General features: G+C 36.5%; 2 protein-coding genes across 3 annotated transcripts in view; one reads left to right on the top strand and one right to left on the bottom strand.

Moving 5' to 3' along the window:
- The window catches only part of FGF7 (fibroblast growth factor 7), a 61,726-nt gene extending 48,325 nt beyond the window's left edge, over nucleotides 1–13,401 (bottom strand). Inside the window, exons 1-2 of one of the 2 annotated variants that reach the window (XM_006077806.4) lie at nucleotides 13,110–13,401; nucleotides 11,963–12,517 (exon numbers count right to left, since the gene is read on the bottom strand). In XM_006077806.4, coding sequence (XP_006077868.1) covers nucleotides 11,963–12,248 — 286 coding nt within the window. In that variant the 5' untranslated portion in view covers nucleotides 12,249–12,517; nucleotides 13,110–13,401. 2 annotated transcript variants of the gene reach the window in all.
- The window catches only part of FAM227B (family with sequence similarity 227 member B), a 203,619-nt gene that overhangs the window by 118,848 nt on the left and 60,452 nt on the right, over nucleotides 1–24,319 (top strand). The window lies entirely within an intron of this gene.

The raw sequence follows: 24,319 nt of genomic DNA, 5'->3' as shown, positions 1-24,319 counted from the left end.
ATTCAAAATCTTTACAGATTATACTCCACGTAGAGTTATTCTACAATGTTGGCTATATTCCCTATGCTGTACAATATATCTTTGTAGCTTATTTATTTTATACATAGTAGTTTGTACCTCCTAATCTCCTATCCACGTCTTGCCCCTTCTCCTTCTTTCTCCCTACTGTTAACCACCAGTTTGCTCTCTATATCTGTGAGTCTGTTTCTTTTTTGTTATATTCATATTTGTTTTACTTTTTAGATTCCACATATAATTGATAACCTACATTATTTATCTTTGTCTGAATTATTTCACTAAGAATAATACCTTCCAGGTCCATACATGTTGTTGCAAATGACAAAATTTCATTTCTTTTCATGGCTGAGTAGTATTCCATTGTGCATATATGTGTGGTTTATATTATATCTTCTTTATCCATTCATTGTTGATGGACACTTAGATTGCTTTCATATCTATGCTATTGTAGATAATGATGCTGTATCTCAATGAGATACAGTATCTTTTTGAATTAATATTTTCACTTGTTTTGGATAAAAAGTACATTTTCATATCTTTCAGTTCCAGGAGTGGAATTGTTGGCTCATATGGTAGTTCTGTTTTTAGATTTTTAAGGACCTTCCACAGTGGCTGCACCAATTGACTACTTTCCCACCAACAGTGTACATGCCTTTCTCCACATCCTCTCCCACATTTGTTATTTGTGGTCTTTTTGGTGATATTCATTCTGAGAGGTATGAGGTGATACCTCACTGTGGTAGCCTATGTATCATTTTAAAACTAGAACTTGTATACTAGCAAGCTGGCCAATTTCCTGAGCGTTTTTCCTTTTCTTCTGTAAAGTGAACTAACTGTGATTATAAGCTTACAATGAAGAGGGTGAAATTGATAGTTGCTCAGTCTTGTCTGAGCAACTATCAATTTCACCCTCTTCGTTGAAGTTTTGTCTGGGAGAAGGCAGCAGCAACCAACTCCAGTACTCTCACCTGGAAAATCCCATGGACAAAGGAGCCTGGTAGGCTGCAGTCCATGGGGTCGCTAAGAGTCAGACATGACTGAGCGATTTCACTTTCACTTTTCACTTTCATGCATTGGAGAAGGAAATGGCAGCCCACTCCAGTGTTCTTGCCTGGAGAACCCCAGGGACGGGGGAGCCTTGTGGGCTGCCATCTATGGTGTCATACAGAGTTGGACACAACTGAAGTGACTTAGCAGCAGCAGCAGCAGCAGTCTTGTCTGACTCTTGTGACCCCATGGACTGTAGTCCACCAGGCTCCTCTGTCCATGGGATTTCTCAGACAAGAATACTGGAGTGGGTTGCCATTTCCTTCTCCTACATAGCTCTTGGACAGCATTTCAAATTAAGAGAATAGTTTTAAAGTTCTCTTTACTGAATAAGAGAACATCCAACTAGTAAAGAACATCCAACTAGGTTTAAATCTCACTAAAAATCTATGGATTTCAGTACACCATTTATAACCAAAATACTCCACCAAGAGTCCAAAATTATATGCAGGCTCCTAACTTTGGCATATATTTGTGGTTCAAGGTCACTCTTAAAACATTGGTTCAGGTTCATTTTATAGCCTTTCTAACAACTGGACATGGAACAACAGACTGGTTCCAAATAGAAAAGAAGTATGTCAAGGCTGTATATTGTCACCCTGCTTGTTTAACTTAGATGCAGAGTACATCATGAGAAACGCTGGGCTGGAAGAAGCACAAGCTGGAATCAAGATTGCCGGGAGAAATATCAATAACCTCAGATATGCAGATGACACCACCCTTACGGCAGAAAGCAAAGAACTAAAGAGCCTCTTGATGAAAGTGAAAGTGGAGAGTGAAAAAGTTGGCTTAAAGCTCAACAGTCAGAAAACAGAGATCATGGCATCTGGTCCCATCCCTTCGTGGCAAATAGATGGGGAAGCGATGGAAACAGTGACAGACTTTATTTTGTTGGGCCTCCAAAATCACTGCAGATGGTGACTTCAGCCATTAAATTAAAACACGCTTGCTCCTTGGAAGAAAAGCTATGACCAACCTAGACAGCATATTAAAAAGCAGAGACATTACTTTGCCAGCAAAGATCTGTCTAGTCAAAGCTATGGTTTTTCCAGTAGTCATGTATGGATGTGAGAGTTGGACCATAAAGAAAGCTGAGCGACAAAGAATTGATGCTTTTGAGCTGTGGTGTTGGAGAAGATTCTTGAGAGTCCCTTGGACAGCAAGGAGATCCAACCAGTCCACCCTAAAGGAAATCAGTCCTGAATATTCACTGGAAGGACTGATGCTGACGCTGAAACTCAATACTTTGGCCACCTGATATGAAGAACTGACTCATTGAAAAGCCCCTGATGCTGGGAAAGATTGAAGGCGGGAGGAGAAGGGGACAACAGAGGATGAGATGGTTGGATGACATCACCGACTCAATGGATGTGAGTTTGAGTAAACTCCGGGAGTTGGTGATGGACAAGGAGGACTGGCGTGCATCAGTCCATGGGGTCGCAAAGAGTTGGACACAACTGAGTGACTGAACTGAACTGAACAACTGAGTGGAAGCTTGGTTTTATTTCTTCATTACACCAAAGATAAATTTCCTGGCTCTGCAGTTTCCATTTAGAAATTTAAATGTTTTACCCAGATCAGGGGTGAGAGTAGGGAGGATGTGGGTGGTGTGGAGGGCATGCTCTGTTGTCAGATAAGTTTGGGAAAGCATATATAGTCTGCTAAAGTTCCCTTATGGCTCAGTTGGTAAAGAATCTGCCTGCAATGCAGGAGACCCTGCTTTAATTCCTAGGTCAGGAAGATCCCTGGAGAAGGGAAAGGCTACCCACTCCAGTATTCTTGGGCTTCCCTTGTGGCTCAGCTGGTAAAGAATCAGTCTGCAGTGCAGGAGACCTGGGTTTGATCCCTGGGTTGGGAAGATACCCTGGAGAAGGGAAAGGCTACCCACTCCAATATTCTGGCCTAGAGAATTCCATTGACTGTATAGTCCATGGGGTCACAAAGAGTCGGACACAACTGAGGCACTTTCACTTTCAAAGTTCTGCAATTCATGCTAGTGAAGTATAGGCTCAGTGAATTTTCTCTGTGAAAAAACTTGCTCAGCTTTTTTTAACATAATATTTTCCAATAAGCTGCAGAAACTGTGCTATAGGAAACACCATTGATTATCTTGAGGGACACTAGTGTTCTAAGAAATAAAGTTTGGAATTGCTGCTGTAAGAAAAATCTGCAGGCTGAGTTGATTTTGAATTTGATGTCAAATCATTTTCTCATTTATCTACAATTATATCTGATGTTCAGATAGGCAGACGAAACGGAAAATATTCCAGTAGCTTTTAATGGAACATGATAAATATGCTATTTAAGGATGTTGAAATATACCGCATTTCTCCTTTCTAGTATTAAACAGAAAAATAAACTGTTTCAGAATAGTCTGTATAAATAAGCAAAGATTATACAGATTTATGCACAGATTTTCAAATTTATTTCAGAAACACATGCAGTAATCTATTATCATTTCAACCCTCTGTACACTATTTTATTTTTGTTTTCACCTCAGAAACCCTCCCTCTACTCGTACCAATCCATTGTACTCAATTTCCCTTATTCTGTAAGGGCATCAAAAAGTTGGTGAAATATTGTACATTAACTATACTTCAATTTAAAAAAATAGAAAAGCTATATTTTATAAGTATTCTTTGTATTTAAGTCCTCCCTAAACTTAAAATACAAAATTCACTAATGTGTATATAAAGTCCTCTTTCCTTTCATCTCTTGCCTTTTCTCTCCCGTTCAGGGACAAAGATATTTTCTTCCTTTTTATTCTTAGGACACTAGTGAATGGCTCTATCAAGTGCTTGTGGCCACTTCATTAGTAATGATCACATTCTTCTTTAGGGAAGTTGACTGACGTTACTGAAGAATCTCTGAAGACAATTCTCCCCAGTATATATCAAACTTTTTTTACCCAAGAAGAATATTGTCTGCCTAACTGGCAAGTTTTACCAGGACATGGGCATTGAATAGTTCTCCTCTCTCCTTCCCCACTCTAATTCCTTTGTCTTTATATATTACTGCTACTGCTGCTAAGTCACTTCAGTTGTGTCCGACTCTGTGCGACCCCACAGACTGCAGCCCACCAGGCTCCCCCGTCCCTGGGATTCTCAAGGCAAGAACACTGGAGTGGGTTACCATTGCCTTCTCCAATGCAGGAAAGTGAAAAGTGAAAGTGAAGTCTCTCAGTCGTGTCTGACTCCTAGCGACCCCATGGACTGCAGCCCACCAGGCTCCTCCATCCATGGGATTTTCCAGGAAAGAGTACTGGAGTGGGGTGCCATTGCTTTACTATACAAACACAAATAGCTGACTAAGTTTAATAATGTTTTCCTTGTTAGTAAACTTGGTATGGCTTCTCTACCTAAGTCAGAATCAGGTATCTCAAATACAGATATGAATCTTGGCCAAAAAACTGTCAAATGTTCAGTGAGTCTTTGATGTGGTTTTCAGAACCACGTGAAAGGCAGATAATTTTTATTTTCCAACCTACTTTGCTTGTAGAAGGATTGGATATGAACTGGGAAGACATTATCCTAAGTGAAATAGGCTAGATACAGAAGAACAAATACTATATAACACAGCTTTCAGGAAAAATCTAAAATATTAGCCACCTCTCATAGAAGCAGAGAAGAATAGTGGTTTCTAGAGACTGGAGGGTGGGGAAAACAAGGAGATATTAGTCAAAGGATACTAAGTTTCAGTTATGCAAGATAAATAAATCCAAGAAACATACTCTACACTGTAGTGTTTCTAGTTCACAATATTGTAGATATACTTAAATATTTGCTAAGAGGATAGATAGATCCAAGTAGGCCATCTTAAAGGAAATCAGTCCTGAATTGGAAGGGCTGATCCTGAGGCTGAAACTCCAATACTTTGGCCACCTGATGGGAAGAGCTGACTCATTTGAAAAGCCCCTGATGCTGGGAAAGATTGAAAGCGGGGGAAAAGGGGATGACAGAGGATGAGATGGTTGGATGGCATCACCGACTCAATGGACATGAGTTTGAGTAGGCTCCAGGAGTTGGTGATGGACAGGGTGGCCTGGCATGCTGCAGTCCATGGGGTCGCAAAGAGTCGGACATGACTGAGCGACTGAACTGAACTGAAGAGGATAGATCTTATGTTAAGTACTTTTATTACTACTACTATTAATAATAATAAAAAAGATCAGGAGAAAACTATTGGAAGTGATAGATATGTTTATGGCATAGATTATGATGATATATACTTACCTCTGAATTCATCAAATTGTAACTTTCAATAATTACAACTTTTTGCATGTTAATCATACCTCAGAACATTTTTTTAAAGCTTGAATATACTTTAGAAAAAATAGGAATTCATGTGGAAGCCCATTTCCTTTAATGTTGTTTTTTATCCATATTACTTAGGTATATGCAATTCCTGCCTCTTCTATGTGCCATATGTGAAATTAAAACATAGAAATGTATTGTATTCCAGTCGTAATGTAAAAGAAGTTACTGTGCTGTTTTGGTGCAGTAGAAGAAAGCTGGGATCTTTAGAAAAGAAAGGAAAGAAAGCTTTGCTTTAATCCCTAACTTACAAACAGAACAAACTTTTAGGTTCGTAGCCTTTCACTAATCTGAATAAACCCTCTAGGCTTGTAGTTTCTTTCCTATTGGATTTTCTAGACTGCAGCTTGTCTCTTTAAATCACTGCTTTTGTAGGGTGGCCATAGGAGGTGAAACCCTAATTTGGGGGCATCGGTTCATAATCATAAATGGCTAATTTAAGTGCCTTGTAAGCTGGCCTTGATGCCTATACTCCAGGTTCCCTGCTTGCAGCACCACTTGAAATGTCAGAAGGGAATCAGACCTGCCTGTTATTGTGAAATTGTGGCACAGGACCTATTTTTTTCCCAGCAATGAACTCGTTCATCCAAGATGCCTTCTTAAATAGTAGCTAGAAAGCTGTCATCACATGGATTTCCAAGCCAGTTCACCAAATGTTGGATCCACTAAGATTTGTCAAAAATGTTGAATCCTGATGCATTATCCAGAGATTCGTTCCTGATGGGCCCATTTTAAAATCCTTCAGGTCAAAGGTGAACTCTGGAGCCCTCTAAGGGTTCCAAAACATTCGCAGGACACCTAGGGGGATCCTGCTGAATTAGAAGCCTTGGCTCCTTAAGTAGTGGTTTTCAACCTTAGCTGCAGATTAGAATCACTGGAGAGCTTTAAACAAACACTGATGCCTGGGTTCTTCGTGCCTTCACAAGAGTCTCCTTTAACTAGGTGGTGCTTTCCCCAGTAATCTAACGTGATCCCCGTAGTTTTGTAGCCATGTCAGGATTATCTGGGGAACTTTTGAAATTTCTGATGCCCAGGCTGCACCCCAAATAAATCTAATGAGAATTTTTGTGGATGGAACCTGGTATCAGTATTTTTTAAAGTTTCCCAGCTGATTTCAATATTTAGTCAAGGCTGAGAAATTGAAAAATCTAGAAAAGAAATCCCTTCCACATAGATCTAAAAGGTGGCGTCTTACATCCTCTTCAATTCACCTGGGTCTCTGAAAGCTCTAAAACTATAGGCTGAAGAGTTGTGATACAACTGAGTCACAAGGTAAAATGCATGATCAGATACTCTGGATTGATAAGAAATGAAAGTGATGATCAGTTCAGATAAGAATCTATAAAATAAATAAGAAATACACCTGTGGCAATGAGCTGTTGTTAGCATTTATTAAACACCAGACACTGGTATTAGCCTAAAAATAGAGGAAGACCATAAAATGGAAAATTATTCTTAATATTAGAGTTTTCAAAGAATAGCTAATATTTCCAAATTGAGCTATTTCCAAATAGCTGTTATTTCCAAATCTTCCATAATTTAAACCTTGGGAACTTAAGGAAATGCAGGTCACCAGTTCTATAGGATTCCATTTTGTCAGTAATTCTACAGTTTTGGTTCAATTCCATAGACATGTTTGTCATTGTCTATTTTTTTTAAATGAGGTTGTGATTTTTTTATTTCTTCCTTTGACAGTTATTTTCACAATCTTCCTTTGTGAGTTATTTTTTTCTTTTAGATAACCTACTAGAACTCACTGAAGCATAAGCAAGTTTACCATCTTTATATTTAGAGGAGATACGTATATTTGTTAGCTACTAGCAAAGATTCTTGTTGAGCAGGAACTTATCCAAAGAATTGTTGACAATTAAATCGCTGAAGATTTTGTGGTCAAAGTCAAATCCAACAACAGTGTGTTTATTTTCTTTTTGCCAATTGTTAGGCCATATCCCATCACAGTCTAACAATCCAAAAGAGAATATTGCCAAATCACTGGCCAGTTTTCAGAATGGCTAACCCTTTTCTTACTATGGAACTTTCAATGCTTAATTGTAACAAGTGAGGCATACTTTTTCTTGAATCAATGGCTTATGGCTATTAAGAATTCCTTCTCTAAAGAAATGGGAAGAGAAAAACTTTGGTAGTAATTGAATGTCAGAAGCAAGAAAATCATTCCCAGGGACTGAGTTCACATCTGTCTTTCAGGGCAGTTGTCATTTGCCCAGCGCACTGCTGCTGTCTCTCACTTGGCACCTCAACTCCCAGCTTAAACAGCAGCTATTTGTGTCAGGTGTGGAGTGATAGCCTCTGTCTGCCGATGGGCTGCCTGGGCCAATTATCTAAATTCACCCCCTGGCCTTGTCCCCGAGTGGAAAGCTCTGACTACATCAGTGGAAGGACTGACCATCCGTTGCCAGTCCCTTTGTGATATTATTAATGCTCTCCTTCTGCAGAGAATGTGGATTCTTATTTCATCTTGGAGGGGCATTTTGTACTTTTACTATTATTATTATTAATTCAGGTTAGGTTCTAGTTTCATCTCTTAGAAGCCTACTAAAAAGCTAAATGTGGTGCCACCAGAGAACAAGTTAAGAGGAGAGGCTTTCCTCTCCTTGGGTAAGAATAGTGTGCTCTCTCAGGACCAGTTCTCCAGTGATAACTTCTCTCTCTCCCAGAGTCAGAAATGCAATTCAGCAGCTCTTGGCCTCTTATAAATTCCTATTTTTACATAGCCGGGTCTTGCTTATACAGTTACTAATACAAGTCTTGTTTCTGTTGGGTTCCTTGGTGCATTTTTTTCTGCCATTTATTCAATCTTATTTAGATACAAAATATTTCACAAGACAGCACTGTAATTAAGCCTGAAGTGAGACCCTTACAACCCAGAGTAGCTTAGATGATTTTCTTAATTCCCTAAAGATGTGAGGGGCTTCCCAGGTGGCTCAGTGGTGAAGAATCAGCTGGCCAGTGCAGGAGACATGGATTCTATCCCCGGGTCAGGAAGATCCCCTGGAGAAGGTAATGGCGACCCACTCCAGTGTGCTTGCCTGGGAAATCCCATGGACAGAGGAGCCTGGCAGGCTACACTCCATGGGGTCGCAAAAGCGTTGGACACGACTGAGCGGCTAAACAACAATAACAAAGATGTGAGACCTGAGCCGTCATATCCACTCCTTATCACTCCCCTTCTCTTCCTCCAACCCTCCATTCACCTGCCCCAGCCTAACACTTCTGGAAGCAGAATTATACACCCAGATTTTTCACCTCACCTACCTACTCCAATCCATTATCTTAGCAACATCTTATAAACCACATTCCTATGAAGGAGCGGTGCTTCTGCTGGTGAAGATAGCAGTCCTTCAAGATGCATTAATATCTTCAGGTCATTTTCCCTTTCATTCAAAGCAAAGCCATGAAAATAGACTAGGGACTTTCTTATGGTAACCCAGAAAACCACTGTTCATGTAGATGATGTCCAACTTTCCATGCCAAATTTTATCATCTAAGACATTTAAATGTATCCCATCTTAAAAGGCCTCCAAAGAAGAACGTTCAACAATGTATGAACGAAGTTAAGGCATCAGAACACATGAAATTCGAAGTTTAATTTTGATCTTTTCCACTTTCTGTACTTGGTATTTCAACCTAGTAGATAATCCAATTACCTTTTACTTTCTCATTTTAATGAAATAGGAAGGAAACAGCTTTTGTTCATTTATTCATTAATTCAGTTAAGGATTGAGAGATATAAACAATAAGTTTTGTAATTTCAGATTTTTGTTTTCTTTGACTTTTAAACGAAATCTTCTGAGCAATTTCTTTGAATCTGGATGCAATAGCTTCAGCTTCACCTAGGGCAATTTGCATTTTTTGTATGAGACACTCAATTTTAAAATTAGTAAGGAAATAAATATTAGAATTCTCTTCTATGTTATTCTCTGTATATTTTTCAATGGAGTACCTTAGGATTTTCTGTAGACAACAGTGAGTTAGCCTCTATTTATGAAGAAGTCTGACAGGCTTATTCTTCAGTAAGATAGCAGCAAAGCTTGACAACAATTTGGAGCTTACTGAAAGGATCCAGATGTAAGCTTCCCTTTCTAGGAGAATTTACCTGGAAGTATGTACACTATATATAGTATATACTATCAAGAAAGTATATACAGTCTATGAAAAAGCTTATAGAAATAAGATTATTTACATAATATATATTATTTCTTTTAGTACATTGGTATTGTGACATTCGAACTTATAATGATATAGGATGACTTTCTTTCTTTCCTTCCTTCTTCTTTACTTCCTCACTTTCTTTGTTCCTTTATTTTTCACTACAGAATTAGTGTTAGAAGAGAAATTATGTACCATATTGCCTTTATGGTTACTCAAGGTCAGTGCTAAATTGTGTTTCAAACTATGGAAAATTTTAGCACTTTGTGTATGTTTTAAAATATCTGGGTTTCATAGTTTCAAGAAATTTTAATACAAAATAAGACACATATCTGAATGCATTCTTATTGTAGGTATTCCAATTTTAGATATTCTAATTGATCCCAAATAATTATGAATAATGTTCACTTTCACTGAATTTTGCATCTAATTTTTCACTTTTTCATTACTTGGTAAAAGCAGTCAAAAGGAATTAGCATATGGAAGAATTCTACAGTGTTTAGGCTCAATAACTTTACTACTACAATTTGAAATTAGTTTTGACAGCTCAACTTATCATTAAGATGATATTCACTTTCATCTCATTCAGTATATATGGTAATTATATCATATAATCATATAATTTAGATTGTTCACATTTATGTTATATATTCTAAAGTTTAGATTAAAATAGACTATAAGAACTAAAATGTATATTGGATCATCTGTACATATCCCACATCTTACAGATTAAAAAATGAGAATTGGAAAAAGTAAGGAGTTGTACCAGAGTCAGTCACAGGCAGGGTTTGGACCTATCTGTCATAACTTCCACCTGGGCTCTGTTTTCTCCACCAAGTTCTGTTATCCATTATAAATCTCAATAACTTTTAAATGGGCTTCCCTCGTGGCTCAGATGGTAAAGAATCCTCCTGCAGTGCAGGAGACCTGGGTTTGATCCCTGGGTTGGGAAGATCCCCTGGAGAAGGGAATGGCTACCCATTCCAGTATCTTTCCTGGAGAATTTCATGGACAGAGGAGCCTGGCAGGCCACAGTCCATGGGGTCATTTATTGATATGAGCCAGATTCTTTTGCTCACATAGAAATAGCTATCCACAAAACTTTCCTCCAAATAGTTATTTCCTTAGCTAAACTTCAGTATAATCAGAACAATATTCTAGAACTAACATGATAACATTATTAATAGAGGTAATAATAACCATACTGTTAGCAATCCATTAAAATGGCCTTAACATTCTATATCAATTATAGTTTAAAAAGTAGTTTCTCGCATTTTCATATTGGAAACATAATTCTCCATATTCCCATATTGGTTTATTATTAATAGTTTAGAAGCCTAAAAGACATTTATTAAATAAGCAGCAAAGTTTTAAATGTTCACTTGTAAGCCTGGCACTATGCTAAGCAAATGTTTACAGTATCACCCCCATGCATTCTTTTTCAATTAAATTTGACATATGTAACATTATAAAATGATATGTTATAACATTGTTCAAGTGCTAGTAATGCAAACAAAATTTCTTTTCACTCAGGGATTTTAAATTCTTAGTGTACATGTTCAGGTATATATTTTACTCCATAAAATTTAATACTTTTGAAATTGGTTATTAATCATAACTGCTAAATGATAAATCCAAACCTGATACATCAAGATAAAAAGAATAACTGATTATTGAAGAAAATATAATTATCTACATTTGAATCATGAAATTAATGTCTCTTCCAACTCACTTTTATTTCCTCCTTCACATTTATATTTCCCTTAAGGTAACATAGAACTTTTATGGCATAGAATATGAAGATTAAAAAAATTTTAGGAGGAGCCTGTTTTTGTGCCTAGGTAAATAATTAAGCAATCAAATACAAGTTCCTATGACATGAACAGATGAGGAGACCACAGATTCCTATCTGTTTTATAGTTATATACAATTGCACAAGTCAATTTAGCACAATTCAGTATTTGACACCACGGAAATATTTTTTCAAGAGAAACCAAATTATTTTTTGAAAAAAATCTGTATTTCCTCAAAATAATGATAATGCATTTTTGGTGAGCATTCACTGAGTATTCTAGGAGAGTTCCTAGTGAGCTTTGCTAGAAGACAATAAATCACATTTCAGTATAAATAATATTTATGTTTTGCTTAACATATGAGCATTTGAGATTAGAACATGGAGAATATATTTTCAAATTGGCTTGGTTTATCAGCTCCAACTGTAATATTATTATATTTGCCCTACTCCAGGAGATATTTTTGGGAACATAGTTTATCCCAATTAAGAGCCAATAGAAAATTACATTTAGATTTTTTCAAAAAAAAAAGGGAAATTTAGAAAGCATGTCACTTGAAAATTGATCTTTTCACAGATTGTTAAGGCTCATAAGCTTTTCTATAAATAAGAAAACATTACTTACTGTAATTATTCTTCATCTCTTGAGTCCCTTTGACTTTGCCTCGTTTATCAATCCTCAGATACCACTGTGTTCGACAGAAGAGTCTTCTCACTCTTATATCTCCTCCTTCCATGTAATCATAACTTCTTGTATGTCGCTCAGGGCTGGAACAGTTCACATTTGTAGCCATTTGCTCTGGAGTCATGTCATTGCAAGCTAAAGATATAGTGCCCACTAGACAGATAATGTGGAAGCATGATCTGTAGAGCAAACTTGGCAGGATCCATGTCAGTATCCATTTGCGCATTATAGTATAGTGCTCCGGGTGTTCATGAATAACATAATGAAAATTAAATCTTGAGTTGATTGTTGCTCCTAGGTCATTGACCTCTTCCTATCTGTGAACTGTAGATTGGTTTAAGGAAGAGCGGTTGCACTCTCCAAATTGTTAGCCTTATCCTTTTAGTTCCTGATAGCAGTATAGGAGTCCTCTTTAAATAACTCTCTGCTGGTATATCCTTATAAAAGCAGGTTGTAATAAGCTCAGTTGCTGAGATGCTGTTTGCTACTTGACTTCTGTTTGCAATGAGAGATTAAGAATGGGGAGGGAGGAGAGAGAGGAAGATGAAAAGTGATTGTATAAATTTCAGTGGGCAAATACTATTACAACATACTGTGTAATTCTTACTGTGAAGGTACATTTAAAACAGTTTTCACAGAGGATGTCAGGGTCCTTACCACTCTATTTGTAGACTTATAAAAGTTCTATATTAGTAGAGATTAATCTGAACATGATTGTACCATTCATTCCAGTCCCTATTTGATAAGAAACATCCAGCAATTTAGAGCTGTTGATTTAAATTCAGTTCTAAAGTTCCTATTAACAAAATATTAATGCTTTTTTCTAGATGTCTTTATTCTTTTACAGTTGTGGTTTGACAGTTATTTTCTTCTGAACTGCCCACAGTTCTCAAGTTAAACGTCAGAATTGTTCTGGAGAATTTCAACCTTATCTTTATGTAAGTTCTATAACGTAATTACTGTAGATAATCACACGGCTCAAAAGTCTGGTAACTTTACTTTTCCCCTCAGTACTAAAAGCAGAGAAATAGATAAACTACTAACAAACAGTTAGCATTATTTTTAAAGACAAGTAACAGTCACTTACTTGTTCTGTTGATAACAGCTGGATACACAAGAATTCCATGTCTGTTGTCTGCCCTGTGCAACTTGAGCCTCTCTACTGTAGCTACAAACTATTTCTCAGCTGAGAAATTCTCCAGCGGAATCATAATTGTTTCCATAAATCAACAGCAGGCAAGAGGATTTTTTCTGTGTGTGTGAGCGCGTGTGAGCTTGTGTGTGTGTGTGTGGAGCCTTTTATTCAGAGCTTTTCGATAAATACCTTTGCTGACCTCATTGGAAGCAATTAAAACTTAGCCAGTAAGCTGTTAGTTGAATACAACAGTGAGAATAAAAGAGGCTTGTATAGTATTCATTCAGTGGTCATGAGAGGGAGCTATGAACATGGTTTATGCTCAGATCTACAAATGGGTACCTACTTTGTAGAAACAAATCTCTGATTCTGAAGCAGTTAGAAAGGGAAACAGAATTTTTTAGGTTGTCTCATAGCAGTTGAAATAAGTTTAAAAATATTGCTTTGACCATATACATAAAGGGATCTTTTAACAGGAAATCTTTTACATAGATTTATGAAGCATATATTGCTACTATTATTCTTTTGTGTTAAGAATGTTAGAATAAAACTCCTAATATGTATTAAGTCACACCTTAGTGTCTTCAAGAAGTGTATAGCTGAGTTAAGGGTATATCTCTTCATTTAGAGGTATTTCAGCATTGCTTATAACTTTATGTCTTATGTTCCTAGATTGAAAGTAAGAATAACAATATTCTTACTTGAGTTGAGCCAATAATTACCAGTATGACCTTGGACAAGTCACCTGATGTTTCTGAATCTCAGCTACTACACTTGTAAAATTAGTCTAGATGATTCTATGGTGCCTTGTAGTTTTAAAATTCTGTAACTTGTTGCTTACCCTACTAAGATCAGGAAGAGGATACATACTTTTAAATTATTATTCTTAAAAATTAAAAATAAAATTTTATATGGTTTTATATTGGTTATCAATGGTTGACTCGTCCTCAGTAAAAACATTGATGCAATAAATGTATGTTCATTTAAGGATGGAATTTTAAGAGGTATAGCTCATGTGAAAAAGAGAATGCTATTTTGCTTTCCACCATGAGTTATTCTCCCCTTTTTTAGCATGTATATATTAGTTTCCTGTTCTAGCATGTATTTATTAGTATACTAGAGTTTCATTAGGTATTTGCTGCAAAATAATTGCATTGTTAATCTAAATCAACATTTAGGAATACATAATAACATTCTATTTCCCATGGTAATACTCTCAGCGCGCGCGCGCGCACACACACACACACACACACACACACACACACACACAACTGCACTTGAAATGCATTACTTTACCGCCAGGTGGTGCACGTAGACCAAATAGGAAAAGAAAATCAAGTATTTAATACATTCAATTGTATTATAAGTTATAATTTCCCTTTGTGTCTATGCTTGGGGGAACAAAATCAAGAGCACAGCACAATTTAAATTTACTCAGTTACTCTTTAGGCACCAAATATGACTTTTCTAAGTTAGAGCAGAAGGGGATGACCCTTCTATAATTGCCTCTGTTGAAAGCTGCTGCTGCTGCTGCTGCTAAGTAGCTTCAGTCGTGTCCAACTCTGTGCGACCCCTAGATGGCAGCCCACCAGGCTTCCCCGTCCCTGGGATTCTCCAGGCAAGAACACTGGAGTGGGTTGCCATTTCCTTCTCCAATGCATGAAAGTGAAAAGAGAAAGTGAAGTCACTCAGTCGTGTCCGACTCTTAGCGACCCCATGGACTGCAGCCTACCAGGCTCCTCCGTCCATGTGATTTTCCAGGCAAGAGTACTAAAGTGGGGTGCCATTGCCTTCTCCGATGTCACATTCATAGGTATGTATAATATAATTAATAGGAGGGAACATCATTAAATATTTTCATTCTTTTACATTTTTATATTCTATCCTGTTCCACATCCTCCTAGTTCCCATCCTTTCCCTATAGGTAATCATTGTTATTACCTATATTTAGTTTCTGGTGCATCTTTCCATAATTTTGTATGCATATATAGGCAAACTGAATATATATGTGTGTATACATTTTTATTTGTTCTCTTTTTATGGAAAAGGTAGCATATCATACACAATGTTCTGCGTGTTGCATTTTTTACTTAATAAAAAAAAGAAAATCTTCCCATCTCAGTGTTTAGAAAATTATCTCATTTTTTTTTACAGCTGCACAGTACCCCACTGAATGAATATATCACAATGTATTTGACTAGCTTCCTGTTGTTGAACAATTAATTTATTTCCAGTCTTTTTCTATTACAAAAAAAAAATGACACAATGAATAAAATTATAAACATATCGTTTGAATGGATTTTGCCAGTTTACTCTCCACAGAAGTTGAACTAGTTTTTTAGTCTCATTCACAGTATATATAGTGCCTGTTCAGTATAGTGTATTGTCAAACACTGGGGGTTTTGGTAATCTGACAGTAAAAAAAGCATTTTATTGTTTTTTCTTGCATTTCTCATTTTATGAAAGAAAGTGTCCATCATGGACAGGTACTATAAAGTACACAGTGCTATGAGTGTCTGCCATAAGTGGCGATAGGAAGCTTTCCCTGTGCTAATGCCAGTAGAGCTGCAGTTTAAAGGATGAGAGGGAGTTCTTTCAACAAGGAAACACCAGTGGGCTCTAGGAGAGAGAATGAGAAGGACTTTGGTATGTAAAAAAGCTGGAGAGGCAAGCAGGGTCCTGGTGGGCTAAGTCAGAGTTTGATCTTTATCCCAAGAGCAATGGCCATTATGGTATGATAATCAGAAGAGTGACATGACTCATAACTGCACTCTATGCCTCTATTCTGACCCAAACTAATTTAATTTCTGCCAGGAGAATAAGTTTAAGAAATACAAAATTGTGTTCCTTTATCCTATTTTTTACATTATTCATATTTTCAAAAAGATACCCAAACTTTGTGATTGAAAAGGAAAGATGTAGGAGAAGAAAAAGTCATATTTATCTCCCAACTTGAGTAAAGCCCAAATCTGCTTCATAGGGTTGTGCTAAATGCCCTGAAAAGAAGTGAAACATCCAAGTGTCTTTGAAAAGAATCCCAGAGAAGGTAAAGCCCATAGATCAGGCAGCATAGAGAAAAATCTATTTGGGGAGCCACACTCTACATTTCGGGTAGTACCACAGCACACAGCAGAAGCAGCAAAGCTCCAAAGAGTAAAGACTGCCTACGTGTCTAAAAACAGACAGACTCAAAAGCACCCCTTATAAATATTTCTCATGTTTTAAAAGACATCTGGAAAGGCAGAGAACCCAGACCTGAAGAAACTTCATGAGCAGTCAGTAGACACATACAAGTAACTAGAACAGACAAAGGACACAACAACTGAGTCCCTTGTCTTGGGCCAGAATTCTATCTCATCTTGAAACAGAGGAGGGAACCCAATAGTTGACATAAGTTTCTACTAACCAGTGGTGAGAGGTAAGGGGGGGTGAAATTCTCAAAGTTGAAGCCAGGATCATTTATAAGGTTATATGTTACCTCTTGCATATTTGAGATTGTGATCCAAGATTTATTTCTGCTGCATTCTCATCACTATCACCAAACTATGGATTTATTTTCATCTTTTATTCTGTCAGTCCCATTTCATCAATTCAGCCTCAACTTTGGATCATGCCATTCAACCAGTGTTACTCACTTCCTTAGTTCATTCACTTAACTATTTATCAAATAGTTATCTGGTGCCAGATGTTGTCCCAGACTTTTGGAGGTACAGTGAGTATTCTAGAAGTGGTCTTTGCACTTACAGAGAATGCATTCTGATGAGAGAACATAAACACAGCTCTTTGGCCTGTGTATATGACAGAGGCAGCATGGGTGTGGGTGGGATAGAAACAAGGTGTCCAAGGAGATAGGAGATAGAGGGGTCAATGGATAGAGGGACCTATTTTAAGTTAGAAAGACCCATCTGAGGAGATAAAGTTTGCGCTGCCTGGAACAAGACTGATGTTGGTGTGTTCCAAGAACTGAAAGAAGGCCAATATGTTGAATGAAGTACATGAGCAGTGGGAAGAATTGTGAGAGATTAGTGAAACTGAAAAAGTAGGCAGGAGCCAGATCATAAAGAACTTTGAAGGTCATGGTAATAAGAGTTAGAGGTTATTCTAAGTGTAACAGGAAGCTGGAGTACAGGCAGTTCTACTTATAAACATTATAGACCTGCGCAAAGGCACTAGTTAAACTCCAAAGAAAAATGTCAAAAATAATTGAGCAAGTGTGGGGCTTCCTATAAATCTTGAGTCATGCAAACTTTGTGCTTACACTTATGCCCTAACATTTTAAAGCTTACTGTATATAAGATACAAAGTCTGAGTCATATGCTCAAAATTGTGTGCCTGTGACTCAACTATATAAATATCTCAGTTTACAAGTGTATCTAGATTCTTTGTGTCTCTTGAGTCAATATAAAATTGTTGTTTAATTTACATTTGTAAAAAGTTATCTAATATGCTAATCTAGAAATCAAGTTCTTCAAATTATATTTTTAACTTACTAGATTGACTTTAGACCTGGAGCAAGATCTCCAGAGTTACTACTCCTTTTTTTCCCAATTCAGAAATATCTGTATAATGAAGTTAAATTATACAATTTACTCTTGATTGCCTAGACTCTCCTTAAATTAACACTTAACTTTAGCAAAGAATCTATCTCCTTGATTCAATGCTATACATTAGTGCCTTTTTTTGATAACAAGTGCCACTCTAACAGTTGGAAATTGTTGTAATGGCTATGGAGAGAGTTTTGCTTCAACCCTAGGAAAACATTATGGAAAACAACAAAGACTCTGGGCAATTAGGGTTACTACATTCTTTGCTTTAAATTGTCATTCTTTGGTTCCATGTTCATTGTCTACATAGCAAAATGAGTGCTAAAACTATCGTTTTTAATGTTTCATGGATGTCATTGTGGTTTAAATCTGGTCACAAAAGACCTTTCTGAGGAGGTGGTGATTAAACTGAAATCTGAAGGATAAGAAGAAATCAGAAATGAAGGTAATACATTCCAGGCAAAGGTAACAGGGAAAAACAAAAGCTCTGAGGTGAAAATGAGCTTGGTATGTTCTAGAAACTAAATGACAGTGTAACTGAAGTTGAGTGAACAAGAGAAAAGTTAGGTGATATGAGATCAATGTGCGTGGGATCTTTTTTGTTTTTACTTTATTTTTGAGGATAATTGCTTTACAAGTTTGTGTTGGTTTCTGCCATACGTCAACATGAATCAGCCGTAGGTATACATAGGTCCCCTCCCTCTTGTCTGTGTAGGAGCTTGATATCAGTGTTGGGGACTTTGGATGTAATTCTAAGTATAATGTATAATAATCAATGAGTAATGTGATCATCCTGAAAACTTTGTGAGAATGATTTGGAGGATGGCAAAAGTTGAAGTAAAGAGACCAGTTAGGAGGCTGTAGCTGTAATTCAGTTTGGAATTGATGATGCCTTAGACTGGGATCAGAGCAGGGAGAGGAAAGAAGTGGGGAGATAGATTTTGGAGACAAAGCTAGGTGATAATTCAGTGTGAGAAACAAGGAAGAGTCAAGGTTAAATTCCAGATGTCTGACATGTGTAACAGGATAAATAGCAGTGTCATTTGCAGAACTCAGATAGACTGGAAGAGAACTGACACTGGAGGGGGAAGTCAGGCAGTTGGAAAGTTAGGTGAGAGGAATGCTATAAACCCAAACCCTATTCATTCTGGACCCAAGGGATCTGCACCTCTCATTCCTTTAAAATAAGAACCAGTAAGAATCTTGCAAATCAATTACCACGAAAGGGTGGAATTAGAAATAAAATCTCTTTCTAAAGTACTCAGGTGCAAAAATGAAAACTTCTTACAGCAGTCTTGTGTGTGTGTTAGTCGCTCAGTTGTGTCTGACTCTTTGAGACCCTATAGACTCTAATTTTCTAGATATTAGAAATTTTATTAGAAAGATTAATAAATATTATATTTAAATCTAATATAAATATATCAGAAACAGTATTTCTAGAATATCTACAACCAGAATATCACAGTTCCCAGTATTATAACACATGAAATTATCAGAAGGCAAGCTGTGTTGTGGAACCTTATTACAAAAGCCTAAAGCAGTTTATTTTTTTGTTTCAGCCATAAACGGGTTGCAAAGTTGTCCAAATATAGTTTAATGTGCAGTTGAGTCAATTCAGGTGACACTGAGAAAGAAGTTTCTAATGACAATGTTGGCATTCTCCCTGGGTATTTTACCTACCAGAGAATTACCTTTATATCTAGAGGAATATTGTAGTAGAGTAGTTCATACCAGCATATAATGCCACAGTGAATTATATAACAAGGAATATCAAAAACTAAACTTTTGTATCTCTAATGTCAAGAAAAAATAGTGAAGTTAAAAAAAGGCAGTCATATCAGTCATTTGATAATAGCCATAAGAACAACAAAAGACTGATTTTTTTCCAATGAATTTTTGGCTGCTTATAATTATTGCTTTGATTTCCTAGCCTAAGAAGCTTGGAAATTGGAAGCATTGTTTCATGAGTTTAGAGCATTGCTGAATTAGTACAAATAAAAAACTGGAGTATATTTTAAAAGAAATACTGTTTATTAGCCAAGAACTATATGTTTAATAAATCATACTGTCACCTGGCTTAAGTGAATAAGAAAAATAGGGAAATAGATTATTAACTTATCTGCAAATGTGAATGTGAAAGTTCTGAAAGATGTTTGAAAGTTGCTTTCTCTCTTAAATATTTTTAAATCTCCTCTGACAACTGATTTGTCCTACTAATTTGTACTAGCTTAGAAATATCTGCAAAGCAAAAAGATAAACCTCAATGGAAACTCAGTTTGAATGGAAACAAATTCTGAATTAAGGGACTCCAAATGAATGCAGTTTTACTGTATTTTAAATTGTTCCAAGATAGAATGTTTTATTAGGATAGAATTCACTTTATTATTTTTGACTTGGATAAAGAAAGAAAATAATACTAGTTCTTAGTATAAGAAAAAGGGGTGGTTAAAAACTAATTCAAAAATTGTAATGAAATTATGTATGGTGTACTCCTACCTTCCCTGGATTGACTTCCTTATGCCTTCTGTTCTGTTTATTTCACTTAGCATGTTGACATTTATTAATATACTGTATTTCTAATATAATTGAATTATAAAACCAAGAAGCAAATTCAAAACATCAAGGTGGAAGAGATGAAAAATATAAAATTTCTGGATCATTTTAACACACTCAGAGCATGTTATATATTAAATTTAAAGGGGGCTTTTTTTTTCCTTTCAGCAGTAGTCCTCATCTTTTTAGTACTTAAGTTAATCCTTTTAGATTGAAAGATCATCTTGTCTCTTTTTTCCCCCTTTTTGGTTTATACGTAAAAATTCAATTCTGTGCTTTCCTTGTTGATACAAACATTTACTAAGATTTAGGAGTTTTTTGGTTCTGTTTTGAATTCTGAAACTTTTTTATCATATCCTATTCAATCTCCTTCCCTTTCTCTGCATTTTTCTCCTCTACTTTTTTTTTTATTCTCATCTCTCTCTCTCCCTCTCTCTCCTTCTTTCTCTCTCTCACACACACTTTTTCTATTATACCCATGCTTCAAGTTTCTAGAAACCTCCTTTAGTCATTCTTATATTAATTTTCTACTTGTTTGTCATTTTTTTCAGTCTAGTCTTGAAAAACACATCTGGTTTCTATTCCAATCAGTATTCCTCTGAGAATAACCTTCATATTATAGAAGACAAACAATTCTCAAATAACCCATAATGATGCAACCTCTGGTAATTTAAACTTTTATTCAATAATTTTAAAAGAGCTATTCATGTACTCTAACTTGGCACGCTTTTCGTTTTCATTTAAGATAAAGTTTACGGAGGTAGGCTTTGTATGGGTAATCATTTAAAGCAAGTTAATATTTAGAAACTTATTCTTTCAAAATGAGAAATCTTGGAAACCAAACATGGAAAATGATTCACTCTTCTCATTAACAATTCATTTTTGAGAGTTCACAAGTTAAATGACACATACAAAGTGTTACGGGAGCAAGAAGATAGCAAAGCCTAGGTACCGGAAAAAGAAGACAAAAAATTGGAGCCACTAAGAAACAGCAAATAAATATTAAATGAGAAATTACTAAAAGCTGCTAGCTATACTGTGTGAGAGGATATGGTGTTTAGAGGTAATATGGAACAACTGGCCTGTGATGAGGTTTCACCATTCAAATGTTATCTTTGCAATCAGATATACCTCGATTTGAACTACTTTTGCTCTTGTTGACTGGGGGAGAAAAGGCACAACATGAGAGTTGTGAACTAAGTTTTATTTGGGGCCAAAGGAGGACTATAGTCTGGGAGACAGTCTCAGATAGCTCTGAGAAACTGCTCCCAAGAGGTTGGGAGGAAAGGACTCTATATATACAAAATTAGAGTATGTGCAATTAAGCACACATTTTGGCAGAAGTTGCTGTTGTCACCAGGAACAGATGTCCATTAATGATTTTAGTGCTTTTCTAGATATGAGTAATATCAAGAAATTGGGCTCATTAAAATTTTCTCCTGGAAGTATCTAACTATGTGAAGGCGTAGTCTGCTAGTTTTTCCAAGAGCACAGAGTGCCTCTTCCTGATCTCTGCCCTGAACTCCTTTCAGAATGTGTTGAAGGTCAGCAAATGCAGCAGCTAGTGACTTTTCTCTTGTAGAACCAGGTAGCAAACAAAAATTTGTAGTGACAGGTCCCCTCATGGTATTAAATTCAATCATACTTGGAGAGGTATTTCATGACCATTTTGTCCCATGGTGCTAGGAATGATCATTCGTAGATCAGGCAAGGATTTTTTTTTGATGGGCCACTCAATGTGCTATTACTGAACTAGGTCCTATTAACAGTAACCAAGTGTCTTTGGACCATCTGTCTTACTAGTCTTTTATGGTCCAGAAAATGGTTCCCTCTAGTTTTTCTTCCCATATCTAGAGTTACACTATTATAGTCATTGATCTTATATAGAACTATATAAGTGGTTACTTGCTTGAAGTTACCTAATCATCATTTTATCAAAGGCTCAGTAACACATTTAGTAACACATTACTAAATGCGTTACTAAATGTGTTAGTAATGTGTAAGAAACAGCAATGTCATAAAATAGGTAGTGTATAGGTAATATAACTAGTATTATTAGTAAGGTCATAAGTAATTTATTGACTTAAATTGGTTGAATTCCCATTAGGTGTGGCTCAGTATATCACCAAGCTTCCCAGGTGGTTCAGTGGTAAAGAATTTGCCTGCCAAGCGTGAGACACAGGTTTGATCCTGGGTCAGGAAAACCCTCTGGAGAAGGAAATGACAACTCACTCCAGTATTCTTGCCTGGGAAATGGGTGAGAGGAGCCTAGCAGGCTACAGTCTTAGGTCCCAAAGAGTTGCTTAGTGACCAAATAGTAGCAGCAGCAGTATATCACTAAGTCATCCGACTTAGTCTGTTCTGTAACAAGTCTTATCTTTAAAGGAAATGATAAGATATTTGCTTTTCTCTGACTTACTTCACTTTTTATGATAATCTCTTAAGTTCATTCATGTTGCTGCAGATGGCATTATTTCATTCTTTTTAATGGCTGAATAACTGTGGTGTTAGAGAAGACTCTTGAGATTCCCTTGGACTGCAAGGAGATCCAACCAGTCAATCCTAAAGGAAATCAGTCCTGAATATTCTTTGGAAGGACTGATGCTGAAGCTGAAACTCCCAATAATTTGGCCACCTAATGCAAAGAACCAACTCATTGGAAAAGTCCCTGAGGCTGGGCAAGATTGAAAGCAGGAGGAGATGGGGATGACAGAGGACGAGATGATTGGATGGCATCACCAATGCAATGGACATGAGTTTGAGTAGGCTCTGGGAGTTGGTGATGGACAAGGAAGCCTGGAATGCTGCAGTCCATGGGGTTGCAAAGAGTCGGACACAACTGAGCAACTGAACTGAATATTCCATTGCATATATATACAACATCTTTATTTATTCACTTATCAATGAATATTTAGGTTGCTTCCATGTCTTGACTATTGTAAATAGTGCTGCGGTGAACACTGAGCTGCATGTATCTTTTTGAATTATAGTATTTCCTGGATATATACACAGGAGTGAATTTGCAGGATCATACGGTAGCTATATTTTTTAAGGAACCTCCTTACTGTTTTCCATAGTGGCTGCACTAATTTACATTCTGGGACAGTTTCCTTTTCTCTACACCCTCTCCAGCATTTATTATTTATATGCTTTTGATGATGACCATTCTGACTGATGTAAGGTGATACTTCATTTTCTTTTTATATAAATAATAATTAGCAATATTGGGCATATTTTCATGACCTTTTGGGCATATTGGGCATATTTCACATGCCTTCTTTGGAAAAATGTCTATTGCGGTCCTCTGCCCATTTTTCAATTGGTTTGCTTGTTGGTTTTCTGATATGGAACTCTATGAGCTGTTTGTATGTTTTGGAGATTAATCCCTTGTCAGATGCATTGTTTGCAAATGTATTCTCCCATTCTGTAGGTTGTGTTTTCATTTTATTTATGGTTTTGTTCCTGTGTAAAAGCTTTTAAGTTTAATTAGGTCTAATTTAGTGGTTGTTGTTTTTATTGTTTCCCCTACTTCCATTTCTCTAAGAGACAATCCAAAAAGATATTGCCACAATTTATGTCCTGCCTAGGTTTTCCTTTAGGAGTTTTATAGTATTCAGGCTTACATTTAAGTCTTTAATCCATTTAGAGTTTATTTTTGTATATGGCATTACAGAATGTTCTAATTTTTTTTCTTTTACATATAGTTGTCTAGTCTTCCCAGCACCACTTATTGAAGATACTGTCTTTTCTCATTTGTATTAAATATATTCTTGCTTTCTTTGTTTTGCCTAAATTGACCATAAGTGTATGGGTTTACTTCTGGGCCTTTCCATCCTGGTTCATAGTTCTATATTTCTATTTTTGTACGAGTACCATACTCTTTTGATGACTGTAGCTTTGTAGTATAGTCTGAAGGCAGGAAGCCAGATTCCTCCAATTCTGTTTTCCTTCCTCAAGATTGCTTTGATTATTCAGGGTCTTTTGTGTTTCCATACAAATTATAAGATTTATTTGTTCTAGTTCTGTGAAAAATGCCATTGGTAGTGTGATAGGGATTGTGTTGAA

The sequence above is a fragment of the Bubalus bubalis genome, chromosome 11, assembly GCF_019923935.1.
Source record: "Bubalus bubalis isolate 160015118507 breed Murrah chromosome 11, NDDB_SH_1, whole genome shotgun sequence".
Taxonomy (NCBI): Eukaryota; Metazoa; Chordata; class Mammalia; order Artiodactyla; family Bovidae; genus Bubalus; species Bubalus bubalis.
The sequence above is the reverse complement of the archived record's forward strand: the minus strand, read 5'-3'. Positions and strand labels throughout refer to the sequence as shown.